The sequence below is a fragment of the Tachypleus tridentatus genome, chromosome 1 (assembly GCF_004210375.1).
Source record: "Tachypleus tridentatus isolate NWPU-2018 chromosome 1, ASM421037v1, whole genome shotgun sequence".
In the NCBI taxonomy this organism is placed as follows: Eukaryota; Metazoa; Arthropoda; class Merostomata; order Xiphosura; family Limulidae; genus Tachypleus; species Tachypleus tridentatus.
Genome location: NC_134825.1, coordinates 98,099,627 through 98,125,519, shown reverse-complemented (window position 1 = coordinate 98,125,519; position 25,893 = coordinate 98,099,627). Strand labels below are relative to the sequence as shown.

The following is a 25,893-nucleotide window of genomic DNA, read 5'->3' as shown; positions in this document are numbered from 1 at the left end:
ACACATTAATTTCTTAAGCCTAAGCATTTTCTACTAAAAATCTCATAAGTACAAAATTTCTACAAATGAAATATTCTCATGATACTATCATACTTAAAAAGCAAGTATATCAGTAAAGACCATCAATGAATAGCACTTGTTAAAACAAACTGTTTACCAAACATATGGTTCCCAATTACAGATAGTTAATTGTGAGGGGAAAGTTCTTTCTTGATTGAGTAAAATGTTTTATGATTGCTGGAACTTATTTCTTATTCAACATACTTAATTAGTACTATGGAAACTGTTCTTCAGCTTGCTGCTTATAATACATTTTGATGGTGTCATTTAAGAAAACTTCATGTCCTGAGGGGTTTCAGTCGTATGCATGGTGATGAGGCATCCTAAAATTGTGCTGACGTGCTTACATTAATACAGCTGATTGTAATTTAAAATGTCTTGTTATTATTATTCTTTAAATACTACATCAGTAATTTACTTTTCTTACATAAAAACAGTTGAGTTTATAGTCTTTATGTGATGTAGGTTTTGTGGGTAGAACAACAATATTCAAAGAAGAGAGTGAAGCGAGACTATAAGCTCAATGAAATTCCTGACCCATTATATCAGGATCAGTGGTATCTGGTAAGTGAGAAGAATGTTTTGTGTTATGTATTGCAAGTAACTGTTTGTAGAATGATTTAGTAAATAAAATGTTCAAACTGCTGTATTTTTGTGCATCTTTCCTCTAATTTAAAAAGAAAAAAATTAAAATCCAGAGGCAGGTGTGGTTGAACATACAATGTAGGTTCAAAACTGTAGTTTTTTTTTATAGTATTCAAATATTATGCAAAATTAACTCTTTCAGTACAAGCTTGGTCTATTTGACCAACCATGTGATCTCTTTTCACTCCTTTAAAGTCTCTATAGATTTAATAATGCTAACTTTTAATATAGTGTGTGTGTGTGTGTATATATATCTTGAAAGTTAGCAGTCTTTCATGTACAGAAAATCATATTTGGTAGTGAATTATTTTTAATAAAATAAAAAAAACTGTTCATGAATATGTTGAGTTTTTCAACACTGTTTGTTTTGAAAATTTCGTGTGCAAAGTGATTTTCATTTTAAACTAAAAATACTTTTCTTCATCACATAAATCACAAGTTTCATTTGTTTAATCTCCTAAACCTTATAAATTCACGTCAAAGCATTGTTTTCAGTAAAACTTTATATTTTATCTCTTATTTTCTCTACCCAAATTCTATACAAGGTTGATCAATGACCAAACTCATAACTACTGTAAAAAAATGAAACAAACCTAAATTACCCCCTTTTTCTTTCTAGAATAACTTCATTATAACATGAAACTATATTAGTTTTTCCTAAGTGCCTTTAAACTCATAACAGCATGTCTATTTATAGTTCAATTTTATTGTTTTATTGACCTTTGAGCCATATCTAAGTATTATTCATGCTGTTATTAGTTGTAAATCACTTACAGAATGTGAAGGTCACACATACCATCAAATTGTGCTGCCCATGCTCTGTGTGCATGTGTACCTTGTAAAACCTTTTATTATATTATTATTCCTTCTTAACTTTTTTGTGATAGGTCATGGGTCAAAATTCATGTCATTCCATTTGTTGACTTCCATTCAAAATTTTATTGAACTGCTATTTTATGAATTTATGTTAGTAAGTTTGGAATCAAATTGTAGGTTATAATTCAAACTTTAATATTATATATGAATTAATTTCTTAACTTAAAAATAAATAACAAAAGAACACATCTAAATAGTGATTTCTATGAGTTACGTGGTATGTTGAATGCATCACTTTAAAATTTGATGTTTATGATGTGAAACTACTTAGTCTGTAATTTCGTACAAATGAGGAACTCAGATTACTTATTGACAAGCTAGAGTATAAAATAAGAACCTCCTATCTTCTTATTTTACTGAGATATGGCTTATGTGCTGAATCTGAATCAAACACAGTAGCCCAGTTCACCTCTTTCCATTTTTAGAAGTGGTCCATTATATACACTTACTTTATTATATGACATGTGAATAACCATTAGACAACTTAAAACATCCCTCAAGTAGTTTTCTCAGCCATTTTAATCTATGAATAGGTTACCACATTTTTTCAAACCATAGGATATGATATATTATTGTTTAAGTAGCTGATTTAAGAAAGATATTTAACATTTTTTTGTGATCCATAAAATCAAGTGACAAGTTGTTCTCATAATTTATGTACTTAACAGACTTATTCATGGTATCTTTGTTAGGTCTAAAGTTGAGTGAAAATTTGATATATTTAATTTATAATTTTCTGATCAAAACCCTTAAATGAAATCTGTTTGGACATTATTTACTGCTGAAAAAATAGTATATTTTATAGGATTTATGGACTAAAAACATTAATGATAGGAAATTTAAAATTTTTTACATTTGCCTAATTTTTGCATAATTTGTTTTGTATTTTTAAAGATAGCATTTAATGAAGCAAAATGCCAAAAATTAGAATTGAAAATGCATTTGTCTTAAACAAAAAAGTACTCTGTTGTGTAGAAAAATGCACTGTTTATGATATTATGTTAAGTTAGTAAAATTGGATCTAAAATTTTGAGGTTAGATGGGGAGGTATTGTTCTGTTTTGAATAATATAACAATATAATATAATTCATAATATAAATGAATAAATATCATTATTTGACAAATAATATAATTCATAATATAAATGAATAAATATCATTATTTAACAAATAATATAATTCATAATATAAATGAATAAATATCATTATTTAACAAATAATATAATTCATAATATAAATGAATAAATATCATTATTTAACAAATAAATAAAATTTATGAAAAATTAGAATTCATCAACTCAATCCAGTTCATACTGTAACAGTGGTTGTCAAGCAGTTTGCTAATACAAATAGCTTTTCAACATTACTGTCTTAGTATCCAAGTTGGCCTGAACAGTTCTGGCATTTGAGAAAAGGCCTCGGTGACACTGGATATACCAAACATCTGTTGTTATAAACTGTTCTTTGCTTTCACTTTGCAGTTATTGTTAAGAAATATTGTAACAAAAAAAATTGTTTACATAATTGAAGACATTTAATATTACTTGATAATTTAATATTAGCTTTTGTTAGAAGAAAATGAAATGTTTTGTTATAATTTTTAATTAGAATAACAGTATTTTTTGTGGTTAATAGAGAATGACATTTTCTTGTGGGATCACAGAAGGTGCATTATAATGATAAAATATTGGGTTGAGGAATAATTCGTGAGTGTTTTTTCAAGTTAACAAAATATATTCATAAATGAAACGCTTTCACAAAATATTTCATGTCATTTGGTAGATAATTTTTTGCTCTAATAGATGGTGTGTTTGATTTTCATATGTCTTTAATTTTTGCTTTCATTTTCAGCTCATTAAATGGAATGTCAAGTGGACAAAATCGAGCATTTTCGACACCATCTGCTTTTCGCATTTAATTTCTTGCAATTTTGTTTAAAACAATGCATACTATATACCTAGGTATTACATGAAATAAAGTATCATAATAAATGTTTTGGGTGTAATGTGTTCATGCATTGAAGTATTGTATAGTCTTGCATGTAATGCTTGAATGAAATTATTTAAAAATGCTCACGAATTATTCCTCAACCTAATAATATTGTATGTAAAAATCTATGAATGTTTTTCATAACAATAAACTTGGGTTATATTTTATGAAAATTTTTTGAGAGTAGTATTTTTTGGGGAGTAAAAATAAAACGTTTTCCAAAACAGTAAATGAGTAGAGATTTTGTGTGAGTACTTTTTTCTAGAGTGTTTAAAGAACTTGTGTTATTTTCTCAAAACACTTAAAAGAGGACTTTTCTTTTATGGAAGTAAAATGGAATAGATGATTGAGGCAATAGAAGGAGTGAGAATATATGCAGATGCTAGTTCTTTTTAGTTAGTGCATAATTCAAACATCAACATTTGATTTCTATTTCAGCATCATGGTGGGAAGGGTGGACATGATATGAATGTTAAACCAGCGTGGGATAAAGGTTACACAGGAAAAAAAGTGGTAGTAACCATTTTGGATGATGGCATCCAGACTAACCATCCTGATCTTATTCAGAATTATGTAAGTCAATATTTTTTTTCTATTATAACCATTCTACTCAGAGTTCAACATTTCTCACTGATATATTGATAGACATCACATCTTGGTAATTTTATTTTTATATATTCAGTGGGAAATTTGTGTAAACTTTCTAGAAATGTAATTTCTTTTCTTCTAGTATGTGGAAATGCAAATTTATTGTGTTTTATGTATTTCAAATCAGGCAGATTTGCCCTTGAAATAGTAAGTCTTTCCTTGTTTCTTTGAGTTTAAGCTGCCAACAAAACATAACTCAATTTCTGAATGTTTCTTATGTATTTGCATACCAGTTTTAATTTTCCTTTATTTAATGAAGGTCATTTTTGATCAGACTTTGTTACTCTCCACATCTGCAGAGCTGGTTTTGACTGTTACAGTTTTAATTTTGGTTCTAAACATACTTGCTACTTTGAATTTTTTCAATTTCTTTTGCTTTCAGGTATGCTTTATATTTTTAATATTGAATTCATTTGAGTTATGCATAAGGGTGCTTGTGTCATATGAGATTAATAAATACTTGAGTTTTTATTTATTTCATTTACTGATTTTGAGGCTAGAGTTCATTTTTGAAACAAGGTTTGTTATTTATATTGCACACCATGATTTGGCTAATTTTAAGATATTATTTTTCTGCACTCATTTTGGTTGTTTTTATTTTCCTGATTCTTTTGCTGAGGATCACAGTATCTACATTAACATACTTACATGTCTCGCTGATATTGTAGCTATTACAATTTTACTGTGACATTCATGGTTGAAAAATACCCACACACGCATTGAGATCAAGTCTCTTTGAAAAATAAAAGGTTTAGTTAGGAATCTTTGTATAGAACAAGAATATATTTTTTACTTGGTTAGAGAAACTTACATACAACAATTGATTAGGATTCCAGCATCTTGTGTTTTTCTTTCTTTTATCATACCATTCTAGGGTCATGTATGTAATATTTTTTCATGCATGTTACATCCACTTACCCTCTAGTGTAGCTACCACTAGTGATCAATGCTAAGGGTATGGGCTTCCAAAGCTGAAATCTTGAATTTGGATACCTGTGACAGGTGGAGTGCTGATAACCTGCTGTGTAGCTTTACACCCAAATTTTTGGTAGCCTAGCATTGCTGTAAGTAAGGTAGTGTTTTTTATGACTCACCACTGACTCTTTTCTGATGTGGTACATTACCTCCACTTGCATAAATAGCTATTCTTGTGCAGTGCTGTCCTCAATATGCAAAAAAAAAAAAAAAAAAAAAAGATTTTGCATGCCACAAACCCTGAAGTTCCAGTCCATCTTTGAATTGACTGATTCAGATGTGTTTCACGTGTTAATTACCATGCAACAACCCTCCACCAATAAGAATACAACACATTTTCCTGGTGCATGTGACACCCTATATTCAGTTCTACCAACTATCACTTCTCTTTCAGTAGTACTCGTGTTGTGACATTTAGTTTATGTTCTCTTAGTTTTTATTTGTGTATTTTCATTTTTTCCGTATCTTTATATCAATTTCTATTGACACATTTACTATTTATTATACAGTAATTCTCTTTATAACTTGTTGAGTTATTCCAAAGTAGAATTATTTTATATTTCTTCCCAGATGTGGAAATTAGTGCATCATTAACCCTCCTGCAGTGGGCTCAGTATAATATACGCAAGTTTGTAAACATGTTAAATTCCTATACTGTGCTTTTTGGTGCAGTTTTCATATTTTTGCAAAATTTGGTAGTTGTTCAGTAAAGATTACAAGTTCTTTGTACACAAAAAATTAAGGTTTTCAGTGAAGTATTTTATGAAAGATTTGTTTGTGAAAATATCAGGTCTGTTTTATCACTTGTCTGAGTGGGAAGTGATTTCATGCTATGATTAAAAAATTTGTTCTTTGTCCCAAAAATCTTCCCTTCTGTGTGGCTTCCTGTACGTGGTGAGGGGAGCTTCTAGGGAAAGTTCTGTTCTTCCAGTTTACCTCCTTTGGGACCTGATCATCCATCCACGTGTTTGCCTTGTGTGGTGACTTGGGGAAGAGAGGATTCTGGTGATTGAGGGGTCCAACCCTAATATACCACTTTGACCTTGATTTCCTGTAGACGAGCAGCCTTGGGGTGGCCTCTGAGGGTCAATTGGCTGGTCCACTTGGGTTAGGGTTAACATAGTATCAGTGTTGGATGTTCCCAACAGGTGTTGTAGACATTATATCTGATGCTGGTGTTTGGCAATAGTACTCACAAAACCCTTGTGTTGCTGGAGAGTCCTTATTTGGCATTGTAGTACGTCCCCTCGTAGGGTTCTATGGTGGGTGGGGTGAGTGGGCACTGAAATATTCCTTTTTTTATTATGGATCTTCCAAATAAAAATGTAAATAAAATAATGAAAAAACAGTCCATAGGTAAACAACCACATCTTGAAGATTCCGAGGAGCAATCTTCAACATCTGTAACACCTGTTGTACCTCGTTTTCTTATACTACATTCTCTTTCAGACAAACCTTTAGGGCAAATGTCTTCCTTTTTCATTCAGAAGGGACTAGAAGGACTTGCTGGCTCTCCAGAGTCAGTAAAGAAGCTTTGATCTGGTGACATATTGGTGGAAACGTCCACATCTCAACACACTGAACTCCTCTTGCATTCAAAGGCAATTGGGGATATACCTTTTGAGGTTACACCTCATGCTACTCTGATGTGGTTCCTTGATGTGTGCTCAATGCAATTACAAGGATCATGATGGCTATGACCCTCATTGCATCAATTACAATGGCTCTCACCCATTCTTCTTTTGTTCTTGCCCTGAATGCTTGGAAGAAAAAGAGGTGCAGTGTTTGAAAACGATTTGCAACATTACTTACCCTGAGGGTTGAAAGTTGCTGTTCTCCACTTCATCTTGGATGTATGCTGCTGCACTTCATTCCACTGCGACAGTGGAAGTGCAGATGGATCTCTCGGTGTCTCAAAAGAAAACATTTTCAAACCAAATGAAATATTCTTTGACCTCCATGGTTAAAAAAGTTGATTAATCAACTTCAATACCCATCTCTGTCCCTATTGTACATTACAGCAAATCCCAAGATCCACTTCCTTTGGTCTGGGTAAGGGAATTTCAACAGATACATCTCCCACCCCAAGATGTAAAACAATCATTTGTTCACGTCATCAGTTGCTGGAATTTTCTATAATTTTGTCCCCCTCTTGATCTTGTTTTCTGATGGCCAGGAAGTAGCTGATACCTGGAGCATTGCTATTAACTGAGGTGAAAGCTTTTACTGGGTATCTAGCACTTCTGCTTTTTCCTCCACCTTCTTAGCCATCAAGACTCAGGCAGAGCAATCATCTCTTTCCTTTCAAGATGATTGTTTTTATGAATATAATCGTCCTGTGGAACTCAAACTAGCCCTTCATTGGTTGGACCTGATGATGTACACTATGAAATGCTGTGCCATCTATTTCTTGCTTCTCTTACTGTTCTTCTGATTGTTTTTAACTGGATTTGACAGGAGAATGTTTTTCCTGATGTCTGGTGCCAGGTTATTGTTGTACCTTTCTTTAAGCCTGGGAAGAATCCCAAGATTCCTTCAAACTATTGTACAATTGCTTTGACAAGCTGTCACTGTAAGACCTCAGAGAGGATGGTTAATGCTTGTCTTGTTTGATTTGAGGAACCATGGACCACCTGATTTGATGTGAAATGCCAGTCATAGAAGCCTTTCTCAAATTACAACATCTGGTATCAATATTCATTGATATTAAGAAGGCTTATGATACAACATTGAGGTATGGCATTTTGTGAGACCTCCATATATGTGGGTTACGTAGCCATTTGCCCATTTTTATTAATTTTTTTAATGGACAGGAGATTCCAGGTTTGTGTGGGTTTGGCACTTTTCTGTTCTTTTGTACAGGAACTTGGAGTTCCATAGGGTTGTCTTGAGTGTCACACTTTTCAGTATAAAGATTAATGCCATCACTGAACAACTCCCTCTTACTGTTGCAAATGGGCTCTATATTGACGACTAGCACATCTCATGTCAATTGTTGAACATGAGGTATATTGAGCAGCAGCTACAGATTGCCTTCAGTTATTTATTGAAGTAGACCACAGCAAACGGCTTTAACTTCTCTCTCTCTAAAACTGTTTGTATGCACTTTTGCTGCAAATGGTGTATTCATCTTGACCTTGACTCTGTATCGATGAAGTTGTGCTGCTTGTGATCTATGAGATTAAGTTCTTGAGGCTTATCTGTGACTGTAAGCTGACTTTTATACCACACATCAAGGAGCTACGGGTCAAATGTACAAGAGCACTGAACCTCCTCCATGTACACTTTTCCACCACTTGGGGAGCTGATTGATTTTCTATGCTAAAGATATATTGTGCTCTTATTCGATTGAAACTTGACTATGTATCACAGGTCTATGGCTCTGCCAGGACCTTGGCCTTAAAGATGCTGGAGCCTGTTCATCATCAGGGACTTTGGCTTTGCACTGGGGCTTTCTGCACTTCCCCAGTTCAGAGCTTATAAACAGAGTCTCATGAATCTTCTTTGCACCTATGCCATTTGCAACTGTCTTTACTATATACTTCAAAACTTCATTCCTTACCAAAGCATCCCACATGGGGTTGTGTTTTTCTTCTTTGGTGAGCCATACCTTTTCAGTGACCTATCTTTAAGTTATCTGAGAAAATTAGATACTCTAGATTGGAAATACTGTCTACTTGCTGAACATCTTTCAAGTGATCTTTCCATTAATATTTATACAGATGGCTCAAAATCAGGTGACTGTGTGGGCTCTGCCATGGTTTCTTTGGTTTGGTGGTTGCTTACAGAATCCTCTTTACAACTTTTGTCTGTGTGCACTGCTGAATTGTATGCCATTTCTCTTGCCCTGGATCACATAGAAAATAAGCAGTACTTAAATCTCACTATTTATACTGACTTGCTTAGTTCTCTACTGGCCCTGGAATTTCTTCATGTTAGTTCACACCCCATTTTCGTCTATATTCAAGACTGACTAGCCCATTTCTCTTTAACATCTACTTCTATCCAGTTTTTCTGGATACCAGGCCAAGTTGGTATTTGCAGGAATGAGTTCACCGACACCTCAGCTAAATCTGTTTGCTCTGGCACAATCACTGTTGTGCCTGTTTCATACATGGACTATAGTCCTATATACAAGGCTTGGCACCATGCAAGTTGGCAGTCGATTTGGAGTGAGCAGTGTGAAAACAAGCTTTTCCAAATAAAACCCTCTGTTGGACTTTGGCCGTCTTGCTACTGTAAGGATTGGGAAGAGGAAGTTGTTCAAACTAGACTATGCATTGGTCACATTTTTTTAACTAATTGTATTGTTTTATCTGGGACTGATGCGCCAGTATGTTGTCTGTGTAACACTCTGGTCACAGTAAACCACATTTTACTGTCTTGCTGTTGTTATGACTCAATGACGGCACTATTTTAAACATGTTCTGTCCCAAGGTTTATCCATAACATTAGACAGTGTTATTGGTGATGGTGACACTGTCCACCTTGGAAATGTTTTTATTTTTTTAAAGGTCATTAGTCTTTCTAATGCTATTTAAGCTTTTTAATTTATGCATTAGACCTTTTTAAGGTGATTTCCTTTGAAGAATCAAAGTACATGTATTTTGATTTGAAATTAGAAAATGGCTGTGACGTCAAATAACTCCAAACCAGGACTGGAACGACCAACTTCCGGTGACTAACTCTGTTAGTCATCCTGGCGAGTTACAATTAAAATTTTCTACAAGTCTTCTTTCTAAAACCTCAATTACTTTACTTTCAGAAGATGGCCATAACGTCAAATAACTCGGAAAGGCCAACTTCAGGTGACTAATGGTGGTTTTTGAATGTACCTGTTAGTCTTCCTGGTGAGTTATAACAATTACAATTATGCTACAGAAAGTCCTTTACAACTTCTATTCCTGTAATTTTTCTCTTACCCCTGTAGACTAGATGTAAAAATTGGTTTTAATGCTATTTATGTTTTTTTAAACTTTGTTTTGTTTTACCTTAATTTCTTTTTATGAATTTTACTAATTTTACTTTAATTTTTACTATTTACTAAATGTTTGGCATAGATAGCCTAGTTTCTTTATGCCATAAAACACCAAACCAACAAACCAATTCAAAAGTTTCAGATATTATTTGTGTGATCTCTAAAATCTCCTAAATATATTTCAAACATTTGTTTTCAGTAAGATTTTATAAATTGTCTGTTATTTTCTCTACCTTAACCATGTGAGATCTGTCAAATTGATCAGTCTTATAACTATCATGAAAAAATTAGGAAATAAATATAAATCATTATTTTCTTTATGCTAGAATGACTACAGATCATAAATTATAGTGGAATTCTGTGGTATCTGTGTAGTTATAATTTTTTTGGTTATTCAACGTGTGAAATTTTAAAAGACTAAGCAACCTTTGTCCAGCAACAACCAAGTACAAAACTTTAGCAAGAATTGGTAATTGTTTGCCTTATTTCTTAATTTATTGTACTATATATTGAGAAAAATTTGTTTAATAATTTGTTTCTGAAAAATAACAATCTATATATAATGTATTTTAATTGAAATGTGCCTATATATTACAAAATAGCAGTCCACTAACACAGCCAAGACAAGGAAGACTAATGGTCAGTTTTATATTACTGGATAGGTGACCCGAGTGCATGTGCACTGCATCCTTGCAAGTTATGTAATGTTAGGTAGGCATGACTTGAAGATCCATATAATAAATGTATATATTCATACATAGTGTCATTTGATCTAAGCTACTTAGAATAAACATTTGCATTTTGTAGCATGAGAAAACAATTTATATTTATTTCCTCATTTTTTTTTTTATGATGGTTAAGTGACAGACCCCACATAGTTAGAGTACAGAAAGTAACATAAAATATAAAGTCTTACTGAAAACAAGCATTTGAAATATACTTAGGAGGTTTTAGAGATTATGCAAATAATATACCAGATTTTTGAATGAAGAATAGTTTTTGATCGTAACATGAAATCACTTTGCACTCAGACTAGTAATGAAACACTTTCAATATTTTCACAAACAAATCTGTAAAAATATTTCATTAAAAATTTCATTAATTTTTTACTTAGGAAAAAAAGTCCACCAAATTTTGTGAAGATACCCTTTCTGTAACAAAAGTTGTAATGTAAATACTTGATGTGTTCAAGTGGGTAGGCAGACTCGTAAGCCTGGCATGGCCAAGTGTGTTGAGGCGTTCGACTCATAATCCGAGGGTTGCAGGTTCGAATCCCAGTCTCACCAAACATGCTTGCCCTTTGAGCCATGGGGGCATTATAAAGTGACGGTCAATCTCACTATTCGTTGGTAAAAGAGTAGCCCAAGAGTTGGCGGTGGGTGGTGATGACCAGCTGCCTTCCCTCTAGTCTTACACTGCTAAATTAGGGATGGCTAGTGCAGATAGCCCTCGAGTAGCTTTTCGCGAAATTCAAAACAAACAAACAAGCAAACTCGTGTATAGTATATGGAGCCCATTAAAAAAGGGTTACAAATATATGAAACTTATAAGTTTCACAGAATAAAGACACAACCTGCGTTCTTGAAGTTTTGGTTTGAAAGGATGTGATTACCTTTTGACAGATTATTGAAGTAAGTGTATATAATGGATAGTTTCCAAAAATGGAAAAAGGTGGACAGGCCACTGTGTTTGATTCAGAACATAGGATGCATCTCAGCAAAATAAAAAGACATTCTAGCTCATCAGTATTACTAATTTGAGTTCCTAATTTGTACAAAACTACAGAAATAGTGTTTTGACATCACAAACATCTAATTTTAACCAGTGCTGCATTCAACATAACATATGATTCACTAAAATCTATAGTTAGATATGTTCTTTTAATATTTAGTTTAAAATTAAGAAATTAACTCATATATAATGTTAAAGTTTGAATTATTTTCTGTTTGATAAGAAACTTACTGTCATAAATTCATAAAATAGTATTTCAATAAAACTCTGAAAGAATATCAACAATTGTGATAACATGGCCTTTGATCTTCAACCCATTGTAAAAGCATTAATGCAACTTATTTTGTACTGCTAATACAGTGGGATTTGATTATTTATTTTGAATTATGAATTCTACTTCAAAGGTTATATATTCTATCAGCACCTTTACACAGGTTTCAGGTGGTAACATTTCATGGGAAATGTATTGACTTTACTTCCTCAGGAGATTGATCTTTCAATGAAATGACCTTTGTTGGCCTTCACCTCAAATTGGGAGGCTCACATAATTTGGATTACAGTTTGCTGACTTTGGAAGGATAAATTGGTATACTGTTATGGTTGAATAATTTTGTTGTTAATGTTATTATCTGTAATTTATAAGATTCCATAACTTAACGTAGATTGGTCAATATTCAGGTTAGCAGTTAATCTTAGTTGTATCTTTTCTCCTCTACCATGTCCTCTGTTGGGACAGTGGAAAGTCTATGGATCTATAATGCTAAAATCAGGGATTCAATTCTGCTTGGTGGACACAGCAGATAGTCTGATGTGTTTTGCTATAAGAAAAATACAAACACTTCTCAACAATTCACTTAGGCTTACCATGGTCTTTGTTATTTTAAGGTTATTTGTAATTCACCTGACTGGTATATCAATCAGTAGTTTAAGGATATTGTTATTTTTTTCATATATCACATCTCGTACATATGTTATTGTGACTACACCCTTAGTTAATTTTATAAAATCACATCTAATTTTTATTTTTATACTTTTTCCTGTACACTTGGTTTGTGTGTGAACCCTTTGGTCGGAGTTCACACAAATTTCTTCCAATATTGTACATCTTTATTGTTAGGTTAAGATTTTTTTTTGTGATTAGTGACATCCTTTGTTTTGCTCTGTTCGGTTGGGAGTAAAAATTGTCTGTTATTTTCAGTTTACATGTGGTTCTATTTATAGATTAAATGTTTTATTCAACACATTACATCATATAAATGTGTTTATTTCACTAAACAGTTCTTTAACATTTCCACAACATTGTCTCTTTCATTTTCGTTTTTCTTTATAGTTTATACATCTTATCATTACTTTAATTTCTTAGTTCTCCTGGGAGGCTACAGTTCACCCCAGCTGATCCCAGTATTGCTTGTCTTTCTCCTAAATTTGCAGTCACGTATATCAGTTATGGCAGCATGTTTGAGGAGAAACACTTGTTTAATTGATTTGTCAAAAAAAGTGATAGTATTATCTGAAAAAGGTGTTTATAAACATTACTAGGATAAAAGGTACATTGAAATAGGTGGAGAGGATCTCACCAAAGGCATTTAAGTGGAGTATAAATGACCAGAGCATACAAGAAAAAATTCCAATTCTTAAATGGGCAGAGCTGAAACCCAATAGGTTGAAGAATATCTATCGTGTCAGCAGATGGTAAGAATGTTTTGAAAGAGTGAAGAATGGCAATAGATGGATGTCAGTACCCCAAGAAGGAAGAAACACCTACCCAAAGAATGGGAGATAAACGAATGTGATGTAGGCCCGGTGTTCAGTAGATGAAATGTGAAGTACCTTCAATGGACAACAATGTAGACATGCAGGGAAAAGGGAAGGTGCTTGACTTAAGTGAAGCCTTCAGGAAGTGTTGATGGGAATAATGAGACAAATAACAAAAGGCCAGTAAAATCAGAATCCAAACTCAACAAAAAAGAAAGGAAGGAAACAAAATCACAGACAAAGAAGTGGAGTAAGGAAAGGAACTGGTGAGATATGGATTCAGTGGAAAGAAGCTGTGAAAAGAAAGAAGAAACTCACAATGTGTATTGTACTGCATCCCACCAAGAAGAAATGTGGAAATGGTAAGAAAGTAAAAAGTCAAAAGAAATATATCACATGAGCCACTAAAATGTAGGTTAATAAAAATCAATCCAGAACAAAATAAACTGAAGATGGTAAAAACCCCAATATAAAAGAAAGGAGAAGGAGGTACCCTATGAAAATCCATGCATATAAGTGGAAAGGAGGTGGAAGGTAAACATTAACTGTTGGAGAGTCAGTAGGGTAAAACAAAGCTGAAACTAAGGAGGAGATAAAATGCACAGGATTAACATAGAAACTTATAACAAAATCAGGAAAAAGTCTGCCTGTTGGTAAGCTAAGGCAAAACAGAATTAGAGCCTGTACAGAGTAAGATATACAAGCTCCCACTCTATATATAAAAAAGATGGAAACATCTTCATGAAATAATGTAATGAGAAAGGGAATATACAATGTAATGTGTCTTAAAAAAAAAAAAAATGAGATTCTATGGTGGAGACCAGGAAGGCAATCCATGATAAAGTGAATGATAACTGACAAAACCTAAGACATCTTATAGTGCTAAAATATGGGAGATGAAAGTATGAGAAGTTCCATGGTAAATGATGGATCTTGCAAGTGGTTTCCAGTATTAGTGCAGCTGATCCATTGTGTTTCCCCCCCTCCATCATTGGCTGAGTAATGTGTTCAAAGGCTTATATCAGTAATAACTGGGCTTTGATGCCCATGAAGGGTACAGTGCAGGTTGCTTATTGTATAGCTCTGCATTTAACAACAAACAAACCCCAAACTCTTGTTTCTTGTGATTATCTTGACCATATTAAACATAGATTGCAGGTTATATCTCATTATGATTGCCATTCAGCAATATCTTTGTCCTTCTGGTCTCTGTACTCCTTAGGAACTGTTGTACATATTTGTTGGAAGGGTGGCAGAATGAATCTTCACAAGTTTTGCTTTTTCACTTTATTATGTGTGTATCTTTGAGATTCCTTTTGTTACCTAGAGTTATTTTCCAGGCATGATGGTATTTTTGTCTAATGGGTTTTGTGTATTTTATGCCCAATGCCAATGGTTATGCATTTGCAGGGTGTTCGGTACTATGAATTATCCTGAAAGATACAATAATGAAATATAATTTTATCTTATGTAATGCAAATCCATACTATTACAACCACAGGGTTGTTTTGGCAGGAGGAGGTTGGTATACCTGAATCAAGAATATGAGACAAAGAAATGGAAAGGAAAATTAAAAATAAACTAATTGAAAAGGTAAAGATGTAAAATTATGCACATGAGAAAAAAGAAGATTACAGAACAGTCTATAAACATTTAAAAGTTGTGTACCTATTTCAATTTCTTAAATTTAATCATTACATTGTATGTTGATGATAATATCTAGAGTTAATGATATAATAGAGAAAATGGAAAATAAAATATAAATATTTACTTTAACAACATTTGATATTCATTTTGGAGGCTTTAGAGATTATGTAATTAAATTTGAAAACTGTAAGATGATAAATAGTATTTTTACACTTGAAAATCACATTGCCTGTGAACTATTTTGATTCTGAGTGTGTATAACTACGTTAAATAACAATCGTTCTTTTATAAATAGTAGGGAAAACCAAAAGTAAAGTCTAATTTTTCTAAAATTACATAATCTTTAGAATCAAGCAAGACAAATTTAAAACTTTCATCAACTGGTTTCATTTTTATAAAGAACTTTCACAAGAGTTGTATATCTATTTACAATGTAAATAGGTCATAATCACATGAATATATGTATGTGTGCATTAATAACAACAGCAGCAAAAAAAAAAAAAACTACCATCAGGACATGTATAGCTCTGTATTAATTCTAGACATGTATGTTCCATCTTCTGTGCTGGAGCTTCATGAAAGGTGTTGCCCTTTGTTAGTTTGGTTAAGTTCTGACTCCTTGCCATTTTATCAGTCACAAAACGGACATCTGTCTCTCAAGAGTTTCTTGGACAAAGAGGTACCCTGCTCAGAAGAATGCCTTTCATCTAAGTGTTTTAGCTTTATTTCTTTTTTCTATAAAAGTGGTCTGCTTTACTCATTTTTTTTGGACCCAAGTTCCAACATTTTATATCATGTTCTGGTTGCAATTTTTATTGTGATGTAGATAACTTAATTTTGTGCCTTATAGTTCTGGTTTTTTGGGCTATCAGTGTTTTATGCATATGTCTGTCTGATTTCAGTTTAATATTTTCAGGATTCAACTGATTTTAAAATAGTTACATAACTCTGAAATACTTTCTGTACTACCTGTTAACAATCAAATACTCATTATGACTGAAACTTTCAAACAAGTCTAGCTTGTGGGAAAGCATAGGTTATGTAGGTAATGTGGAAAGTGGAACAGTAGAGTATTATGGGTGACATATTTGTTATGCAAGTGTATAAAGGACATTCAGAAATTTTTCCCTACATGTTTTATTGACAGCATGAGTTCCAACTCAACAAAGAAAAGCTTTTGGTTAGATAGTACCTGTTTGAAATTAATTTTAATTTTAAAAATGAAAAATTAATTAGTTGCTTGTATTGTTACAAAAAGTGGTATTTAAAAAGATTTACTTACACTGTAACCATGAATTATGAAATTGTTATTAATTTACAAAATACTATTCAATATTTAAATAAGCAACCTTTTGAAATTATATGTATTGATGAAAGAAAAGGCTGAGGATCTGATATAAATATATGGAATATTGATATCACTTAGGATATTCTTAATATTTTGTTCATCTTAGATGAAAGGAAGATAGTCCTTTAAAAATTTTGCATTTTTAAATCAATAAATTAAAAACTTATTTAGATCATAGATGAAAAATAATGCCAACTATATGTAAGTGTTGGAAAGTTAGCTATAAATTAAAAGATATTGAAATTAATCAAACAAAAAAGTGGTAAGATAAGTTGTTATTAAGGTTAAGAAGGATTATGATAGTACTTTAGTTCAAGACACCAAATTTGACTAGTTTTCATGTTTTTGGACTATAAAAGAAGTTATAAGTGAAATTATCTGAAATTTATTCTAAAAAGATTCTTATTATATATAGAAGAAACACAATGTAATGATGTATTATTTTACCTGCATTTTACATAATTGAGAAGAATATATACCATCTGATTAGTTTGCTTAAATGTGGTGGTTGGTTTTCTTTTAACTTTTTTTATTGTTGCAAAAAGTGTTGGTGGTAAAACTTTGGAAGTTTTTGAAGTAGAGCTAACTGTGAAATGATTGATTCCAAGAGTTTGAAGACACTGAGTCAGGAGATGTAGAGGACATTGTGAAAATTTCTTTTGACTGGGAGGTTTCTTATGTAATAACTTTTTTTTTTTTTGTAAAGGAAAAGGTTTAAGAAAAAGAATCTGGGGAATTATAGATTTATTAGAATCACTCATGTCATCAGCAAGATTGTCAGAAAAGCATAGGATTTTCCAATCAATAATCATAGTTTCAGGATTTGTTTTTTAAACTTATCAATTAATTGGAAATTTTTGATAGTTTTTTTCTGTTTTGGATAAGGACACCCAGATAGATGCTTTATTATATAAAGCTTGATTTTAACAGACATTGGTGAAAAGTTTAAGAAGTGGATAGAAATTAAGATTTCTTGGTATAAACAGGTGAGTGGAAATAAAATGAGCATATTTCTGATGATGAGAATGTAACTTCTGGCTTGCCTTAGGGGTCTATTTTTGACGATCGTTAATTATAAATCTTAATAATTGGATAGTTTTGTGGGTCATGGTATTACTAGATATTTTACGATATTAATTTTTTATTTTGTAGATAATATGGATAGAAAGGACCATTTAATTATGTGAAGTAGGTTCCTTTATTTTATGCAAGAGAAAGGTTTAATAACAATCATGATTGTTGGTAGAGCTTGAAATTAGACATTTGCTGAACCTGTAACTTTGAAATTAAGGAGATTATTGTAATTTTTCAAAATACTTTTCTGGAGCCCTGTTTGGAATGCATTGTGCACTTTGATCCTTATTTTATTGGAAACATTTTGAGATGCTAGGAAGAGTGAAAAGACAGACTACTTAGTTCAAGAAATTAACTTGAATTAATAAAGATTATGTTTCTGAGATACAGGTTTAAGGGAAGAGATATAAAGATAATAATGTTGGGAATAGAAACTTAAATATATGGTGGGGGTACATAGTTTTGGAAGTCCAAATATATATGTTTTCTGTGTTATAAATATGGAGAATGGTTTCTGCTATGAAGTATATCTGAATTTTCATGTATGCAGTTGTAAAGCTAACTTATGTTTAGTGGCTGGTTTCATGGTTAAGGTGGCCTTTTACAACTTTGCTTCTTATTGTGTTAGGATCTTATCTTAGAAACTCAAATTTGATAGAGAAGTCTTACAACAACAAAGCAAAAGGATAAAACAAAGGTATATAATGATGCATAATATTAAAATGCATGACTTTAAGGATATGCTGAAGTTGATGACTACTCTAAACCTGTGACTTGTGAATTTTAATATAAAGGCATAATATTGCTGTACACTAAATTTTTTGTAGTTATGCTCATGAAAGTTGGATTTAGTGTATATTATACTTCTGTCTTATGTTTTAAATAGGATCATCTGGCAAGCTTGGATATCAATGGTGGGGACAGTGATCCAATGCCTCAGAATGATGAAAACAACAAGTAAAACTTAATTTTTTCTTACCCACTTGGTATTAAAAACACAGATTTATTATGAAATTAACATTTTAAGTACATTTTTAGTCCATTACTATAATTCTGAGTGTACTGTATGTATTTTCATAAAGCATAACATGCTTTTAATAAACATTAGAAGTCTTGTATACAAAAAATAAGTTTTTGTCAATAAAGTATTTTGCAGAAGGTTTGCTTTACAATTTCTGAATCCTTTAATGAATCAATTTAAGTGAAAGGTGATTTCCATGCGAAGAACAAAATATTTATTTTTATTTTACAGTTTTTATGTTTTGCCCCCCACTAATACAGCAGTATGTGTACAGATTTACAACACTAAAATCAGGGGTTTGATTACTCTTGGTGAGCTCAGCAGATAGCTCAATGTGGCTTTGTTATAAGAAAACACACACACATACACTTTTATATTTTATTTGCATACATTCTGCAACCATCTGTATGAATATCAAGTTTTTTCTTTGGTAAAGTTTTGTATTTTACCTCTTATTTTGTCTGCCTTAAGAATAATGCAGCAAAATCATCACTGTACAGTGAAATAATTAAATTGAAAAGTATTAAATATAGTTAATAACACTGTTTGTTTTTTTTTTTTTTTTTTTGAATTACAGTGACTGCATTATTAAACACAAAGAAGTTCCAAGTTGCAGTTTCAACCAATAATGTTTCACTTTTAACTGTATGGTTTTATTGCTGTCCTTTGTAGTTGTTGCCACATAAGTCATGTAAAAAGCAATAAATGACAGTAAAATCCCATTAGCTGTGTCCTGTAGTGCATTTAATTGTGAGGTGTCTTGTTTAGAGCTAGGTGATTAACTTCTTTAATTTATTACATTGATTAGTGTTACACAAAATAATTGATTAATCAAAGTTATGATTGAATATCTTAATGTCACAAAAATAATCAACTTATATTTCAGACTATTATTGTTTTTGATTATATCAACCATGCAATAATTAAAATTACTTTTAAAATTAATGTTACAAACATAATTAAGTAGATGAAATATTATGTGTGTAAAAATGGCTGGCATGGGTTGAGAGAATTATTTATTATATTAATAAATATAATCAAACATCTAAGCATGCCCTCTACATTTTTACACTCAATCACACAACCCCATTCAAACATGTGGTCAGCTATCTGTCAGTTACCTCTTTCATTCTTTGTGAACCTGATGATGACTAAAGAAGGTTGAAACATTGTTCACTCCTCTACATAAAAAATTTTCTCAACCCATATCAGCCGTTTCTACATGTATTTTTCTCTACAAGTGGGTTTTCTCATCATCATGGATTATTAGATGAAATATTGCCATGTTGTTTGTTCTTAAGCAAAATGTTACATAACAGGCATAACAGGTTATCTTTGATCTGCCTGCTACTGGTATGAGACCCAATTTTTAGCATTGTGTGTTATTATACCATATCTTGAATACTATGTTGTTGTTTTTTATCCATCCCATGTGGGAGTAATTGATTAGTTGAATGTAATCAATATTTGAGCTTGATGATTATTTGATTAGCAAATTCCACTAATCTAGCCCTGTTACGTAATATATAGCTAGAGTAATTTGAAAAGAGTTTCATTTTACTTTAGTTCTGTTAGATTAAGTTGATAAGCTTAGAATTCTTTTTTTTATTTTTGTTAAAAACTATGCAATAACAAATAAAGAGCATGCATAGAAAAATAATTTCTAGTACTCGGTGCATATTTGAAGTGTTTTATTCAAGTAAAAATAATTATTCTCCTATAAGTCTCATTGTATTTCAGTTCCTAGAATAGATTATCCCAAAACTACTGTAATTTATATGGCTTTTTAGGTTAGTAGGTTAAAATTCATTAGATGTTCAGAGCAAAACTACATGGTTCTTGCATCAAGAAACAATGGCAGAATATCATTCCATAGTCACAAAAATGTAATGAGCATTATATAGAGGGGTATCTACTCTTTATATCAGTTTAAACATGTTCATTAGCCACATAAAGCTGATTAGCAAACAATGTGTAAAGAAAGAGAGAGGAAGGTAGGAACGTCTGATAGCTTTAACGAATGTATTGATATATCAACAAGCCAAGGAGGTAGGAGGCTCAAAGCCTATGCTCTTGTAATTATGTTTAATTTGTGTTTCTAATGGCTTGGAAAATGTAGAATTTTATTTTAACTAAAAAATTCTGATGATGAGAATTCAGAACTCAGACAAAGCATGTGACACAAAAAAGTGAAGATAACTTTTTAAACATATTTATATATCATAAAATTTAGATATTTGAATTATAAACTTAAAAACTTCATGCCATGTTTATTGGCTGCATTGATGTTAAAGTTTGATTAAATTTCAAATGTAACACTGAAAAAGATCATGATGTATGCACTGTGATGCAGTTGTGATAGAGTTAAGATCTGTTTAAATCAGTATCAATAATAAAATTGTGCTATTTTAAAATAAATATTACAAAGGTATTTTTGTCTCAGTGTTTTTAGCTTTTAGCCATTTTGCTTTTCTTATTTATATTTACAAAATACTTGCAGTACACATTAAAAAGTATTGTCACACTGCAAGCAGTACAAAAAATGCACACCGATATTTAAACACTTCTGCTTGTAAAATTTCTGATTGCTGACATCTCTGCATTTTTTAGTGATACACCATAAGGATGTGAATTTAGGCATATTTTGTAGGAAGTAGCTACATACATTATATAATCATTGCCTTTGGCTTGTTAATTCTTGTAGAGCAGAATTGTTTGACAACATGTACAAGTTGAGTGTTTGAGGTTTACTGATTGAAAATATACTTTGATTTATTAAATCAGTTTATTTGTACCATGACTTAGCAGTTAGTATTATCTATAGAACTACATGAATGCATAGTAAAAAAATATTATATTGCTAGTTAGATGGATGCATTTGTAAATCGGTGGTTATACATATAGAAAGATGGTGATGTTTAATAACAATTAAACTACTTGTTTAGCTACTTGTATACTTGCTGAAGTATATTTTATTACACTTTACAGAATGCTCTTTGCTGCAAAAACTAGTGGATTTGATAACAGTTGCACCAGTGATTGAAAAGTCATGCATGTTCTAAAAATTAATTTTATTTAGTATAAGAGCTGTAAAGTATGAAATGATAAGATTTGTTTATGTGTCATTTCTCATCTACCACAGCAATTTGGACTTTGAAGCCAAGGATTCATGTTTTGAATTCTGTCAAAATTATGTTTTTGCAATCTGAGAGAAAATAATAGTAGAAGGTTTTCATAATAAGTAATATTGTTTTAACTGTATTAAGCAAATAACAAGGTAAACAACAGTATTTTTAAGTTGTAAATCACTAGGGGAATGTGTAGCACATTTAATGCTAACAAATTACATTACTTGGAAACTACTACAAGCAGCTCATGTGTGCACCTAATAAAAAATAAAACATATTTATTATTATTGCAATATTTTTTATTTTGTGTAATATAATCTTAACTAACCTAAAAGATCCCTGTTTTTGCATTTTAGCTACTTTTATAATTATATATCAAGAATGAACATGAAAAACAAGAAATGTGTTTGGTCATTTTGTAGGCTAATTGTAATAAGAAGATGCAAGTAACTAAAGCAGGTGCACAACACTTTTTGAGAATATGTAACTAAAATCTTGAAAAGTTTGGCTATTTACAAAAATCAGTGTTAAAAGTAGGATTTCAGATCATATTTGAACAGATATCATTGAGTGTGTTTTAAAAACATAGTTTTATATATTTTTGTGTTATGTAGTAAAAGATATAACAAATTAAAAACATTTTCAAGGAAAGCTACTGTATTTTGTCTACCCTCCTGTACATATAAAGTTTTATTTTGTAGAATCATGTGTACTCTTTTGAATACTCATATTAAGGTCTTGGGTATTGCTAGCTGTGAAGAAGATGCTCCTGATTTATAAAAGGATATATATCATTTAGTGAGTTGGGTAAATAAATGGCGAATGAATTTTAATTGTAATAAATGGAAGATAATGCATGTGGGTTATCATAATTTGAATTATAGGTACAATATGGATGGAAATAAAAGTGTCACAAAAGAAAGAGATCTTGGTGTAACAATTGATCAATCTCCAAAACCGTTCACTGTTGCTAGTAGTAGGGCAAAAAGGATTTTTGGTTGCACTACCAAAATATCAAATAAAAGTGTAAAAAGGTGATAATTTTCTTGTATGGGTCACTGGTTTGGCCACATTTTGAGTAGTGTTCATTTTTTGTTTCTCTACCTGAGGAAGAACATTGAATTGTTGGAAAGAGTTCAATGAAAGGTTATTAGAATGATGACTTGGATAGAGGGGTTGTCACTATGAAGAGAGGTTGAAATCTCTCAAATTGTTTTCACTTGAAAAATAAAGAGTCAGGAGAAATCTGATTGAGATGTTTAAGATTGTAAAGGAAATTACTAATTTATTTTCCTAACATGGTGGTTGCCCTTTGAAATGGGTTGTCTTCAGATGTTGTGAAGGCAGTAAATTTAAGTGAGTTTAGTAAAAAGCTTAACAAGTATATGAATGGTAAGGGCTAACATCAAGATTTCTTTTTCAAATTTATTTTATATTGATAGTTCTAGTTTAGTACCTAGCCGAGATGGATCAGTACATCCCATGTTGTCTCAGAACTTTGTGTCACACAATTTAAATAGCAGTGAGGTGATACATCTTGTCAAAGTATATAAAATTTTCTATTACATCTTCAATGAAGGACTTCTTTTTGCACAATATATGTGTGTGTATTTATATACATATAACAATAATGTCTAAGTGAAATGAACTTATTCTTTGAAATTGTTATAATACAGTGTTTCTTTGATGTAGACATGGAACTCGTTGTGCTGGAGAAGTAGCTGCTACTGCATACAATGAATACTGTGGTGTTGGAATTGCTTATAATGCCAGTATAGGAGGTGAGGTATTTCTTAATTACTTTATTGTTTCCATCGCTGGTGTAATTATTTTTTGCCCAAAGTTTGGGAAATCATGTTCTTAAATATTAAATCAGTTGTTACTTTAGTTTTATGGCTGAAGTACATTTGGAAAATGTTTTAAAAAAATGCATTTAATAAACTTTATTGGGTCCTATTTATGTTCTGGAGGATGTATAATGTTATTAAAATGCCTTGTATGGTTTTCAAAGTATAACAGGTGTTTGGAAATGTTGTTAACCCTATAATTAGATTTATCTATTTGACATTTATAGCCTTTTGGTGTGACATTTGGAATTACCACGTGTTTTTGCAAAACCTCTCCTCATAGTGTTAAACAGTTGGAATACTCATGCTTTTCAATTTTCTACCTTAGTATTGTGAATAGGGAATTTTTTATTGGAAAATAACTTAAAAAAGGTTAAAACTAAAATTTGAGTTTTAGTGGATAATTCGAACTTTTCGAGGACTCGCCCAAAATTGAATTACACATTTGAAAAGTTAATCTATAGTAAGGTTGGGTACAAGGACTATTATTTAGTTCTTTTTTGTAATCACATGTCGAATTGTTAATTAACATGATTTGTTTTGTTTAAACTGGTGTACAAGTACTAGTTTTCAACATGTGTGAGAGAATTTGTGTCTGAACTGGAAATACATATTACATGTTATAGTTTTCATTTACTTTTTACCACTTAAATTATATACATTTGTTTCCAGATATATGATTATATCTTTTCATATAGTGTGGCAAAACAATAAAAATAAAATTAAATATTTGTTGATTTAAGTAAATTAACCCGATATGGAATAGAAAAGTGTGCTGAACATATATTTCTGATATGGTATGTTATCTCTTGCTATTCTTGTTCAGTGCTGCCATCTGTGTGCAAATGACATTTTGCACACAAACCATTGGAATTTACTGTTTCCAATACGCCTCGTTCAAATCGTCATGTGTCAATAAGACTGTAACATTCTCTCATGATGCATGTGACTCCCTGTAATCAGTTCTATTGAACTATCACATCTTGTTTGGCAGTACTCATATTCAGACATTTTTCTTTTCTCTTGGTGATATTCATGTGAATTGTGAATTTAATAGTGTAATTTCCAAGGTGTGATTTCTTCATTATTATTATATTTTCTTTACATTGAAGGAATTTTTAAATTTATCCTAATTTCCTATTCTTATATATTTTTTTCATGCTCACATATTTTACATTAAATGTTTTTGTTTATTTTACATATTTCTACAGTGGATTTTGATGTTCATGTCCCAACTTCAGGTGTTATGTCTTTAGTACTATTTTTCTCAGGCTGCAGGTGGAGGTGATCTGTCATTGGAATTCTCTGCTATCATCCATCATGAGATTTATTTTTTTATGGGTCAACCTTCTTCTCCTGAACAAGTCAAACCTGTTTGGGCTGATAAACTTTTTACAGCCTTTTTTATACCACTGGATTTCACTGTATTTTCCCCTACATCTCCTGCACAATCAGCCTATTTTATTTTTTCATTTTTTTACTTTGGTGATATGTTTTTGATCATGTATTCAGAGCATTTATTCATCCCTTATAAGGCTCTTGGGTTGTGCTTCCCTCTTTTTTTGGCTACTGTTCAATCTTTCAGAACAAGAGTCTACTTGTTACCCCTGTCAGCTGTTTTTTGAGATAGGTATGTGGGCTGTTAATCAAGTTGGAGAAGTTCTCACTGCAACTTATCAAATATCTTGTCCATTTGAGTGTTCTTTTTCTATGCACATCTCAGTTGAGTCTGCCCTTTTCCTCTTTGTTTGATGGGTTTTCAGTTTGATTATAATATGTAAAATTCTGTCACTTTTTGGGAGTATGATATTCCATATTAGCCCTTATCCTCCTGTGTCATGCTTACATGTGGGCTCTTTTTATGAGCTCTTCATGACCAAGGAAAGTTTGCAGGGATCCTTTGTAGGCTCTTACTACTGTTCCTCCTACCATTGTCGTTGATCTGCATTGATGGTTCAGTATGTCTCGTATATCATTGGGTGTCTTGCTTTCTTCTCTTCATCCAGTTTTCCACATTTATTGGTGCATTTCTTTGAGAATGAGGGTAAGTGGGTTGACTGACTGGAAGATTTGTGATTTTTGGTCTGTAGCTGAAGAATCTCATACTATCGGTATTATGGAGCAACATTGCTGTAAACTGTGTTTTGTTTAATTTTCTACAACTGGCCAGAA

At 31.7% G+C, this 25,893-nt stretch overlaps 1 protein-coding gene across 3 annotated transcripts in view; it reads left to right on the top strand.

Moving 5' to 3' along the window:
• The window catches only part of LOC143256628 (furin-1-like), a 145,006-nt gene that overhangs the window by 20,456 nt on the left and 98,657 nt on the right, over window positions 1–25,893 (top strand). For 2 of the 3 annotated variants that reach the window (XM_076514100.1, XM_076514090.1), the window contains exons 5-8: window positions 526–624; window positions 4,008–4,142; window positions 18,612–18,682; window positions 23,567–23,655. In XM_076514100.1, the coding sequence (XP_076370215.1) occupies window positions 526–624; window positions 4,008–4,142; window positions 18,612–18,682; window positions 23,567–23,655 (394 nt within the window). Of the gene's footprint in view, window positions 1–525; window positions 625–4,007; window positions 4,143–17,592; window positions 17,638–18,611; window positions 18,683–23,566; window positions 23,656–25,893 lie in introns of those variants that run through there. The other variant, XM_076514109.1, reaches the window with a different exon arrangement.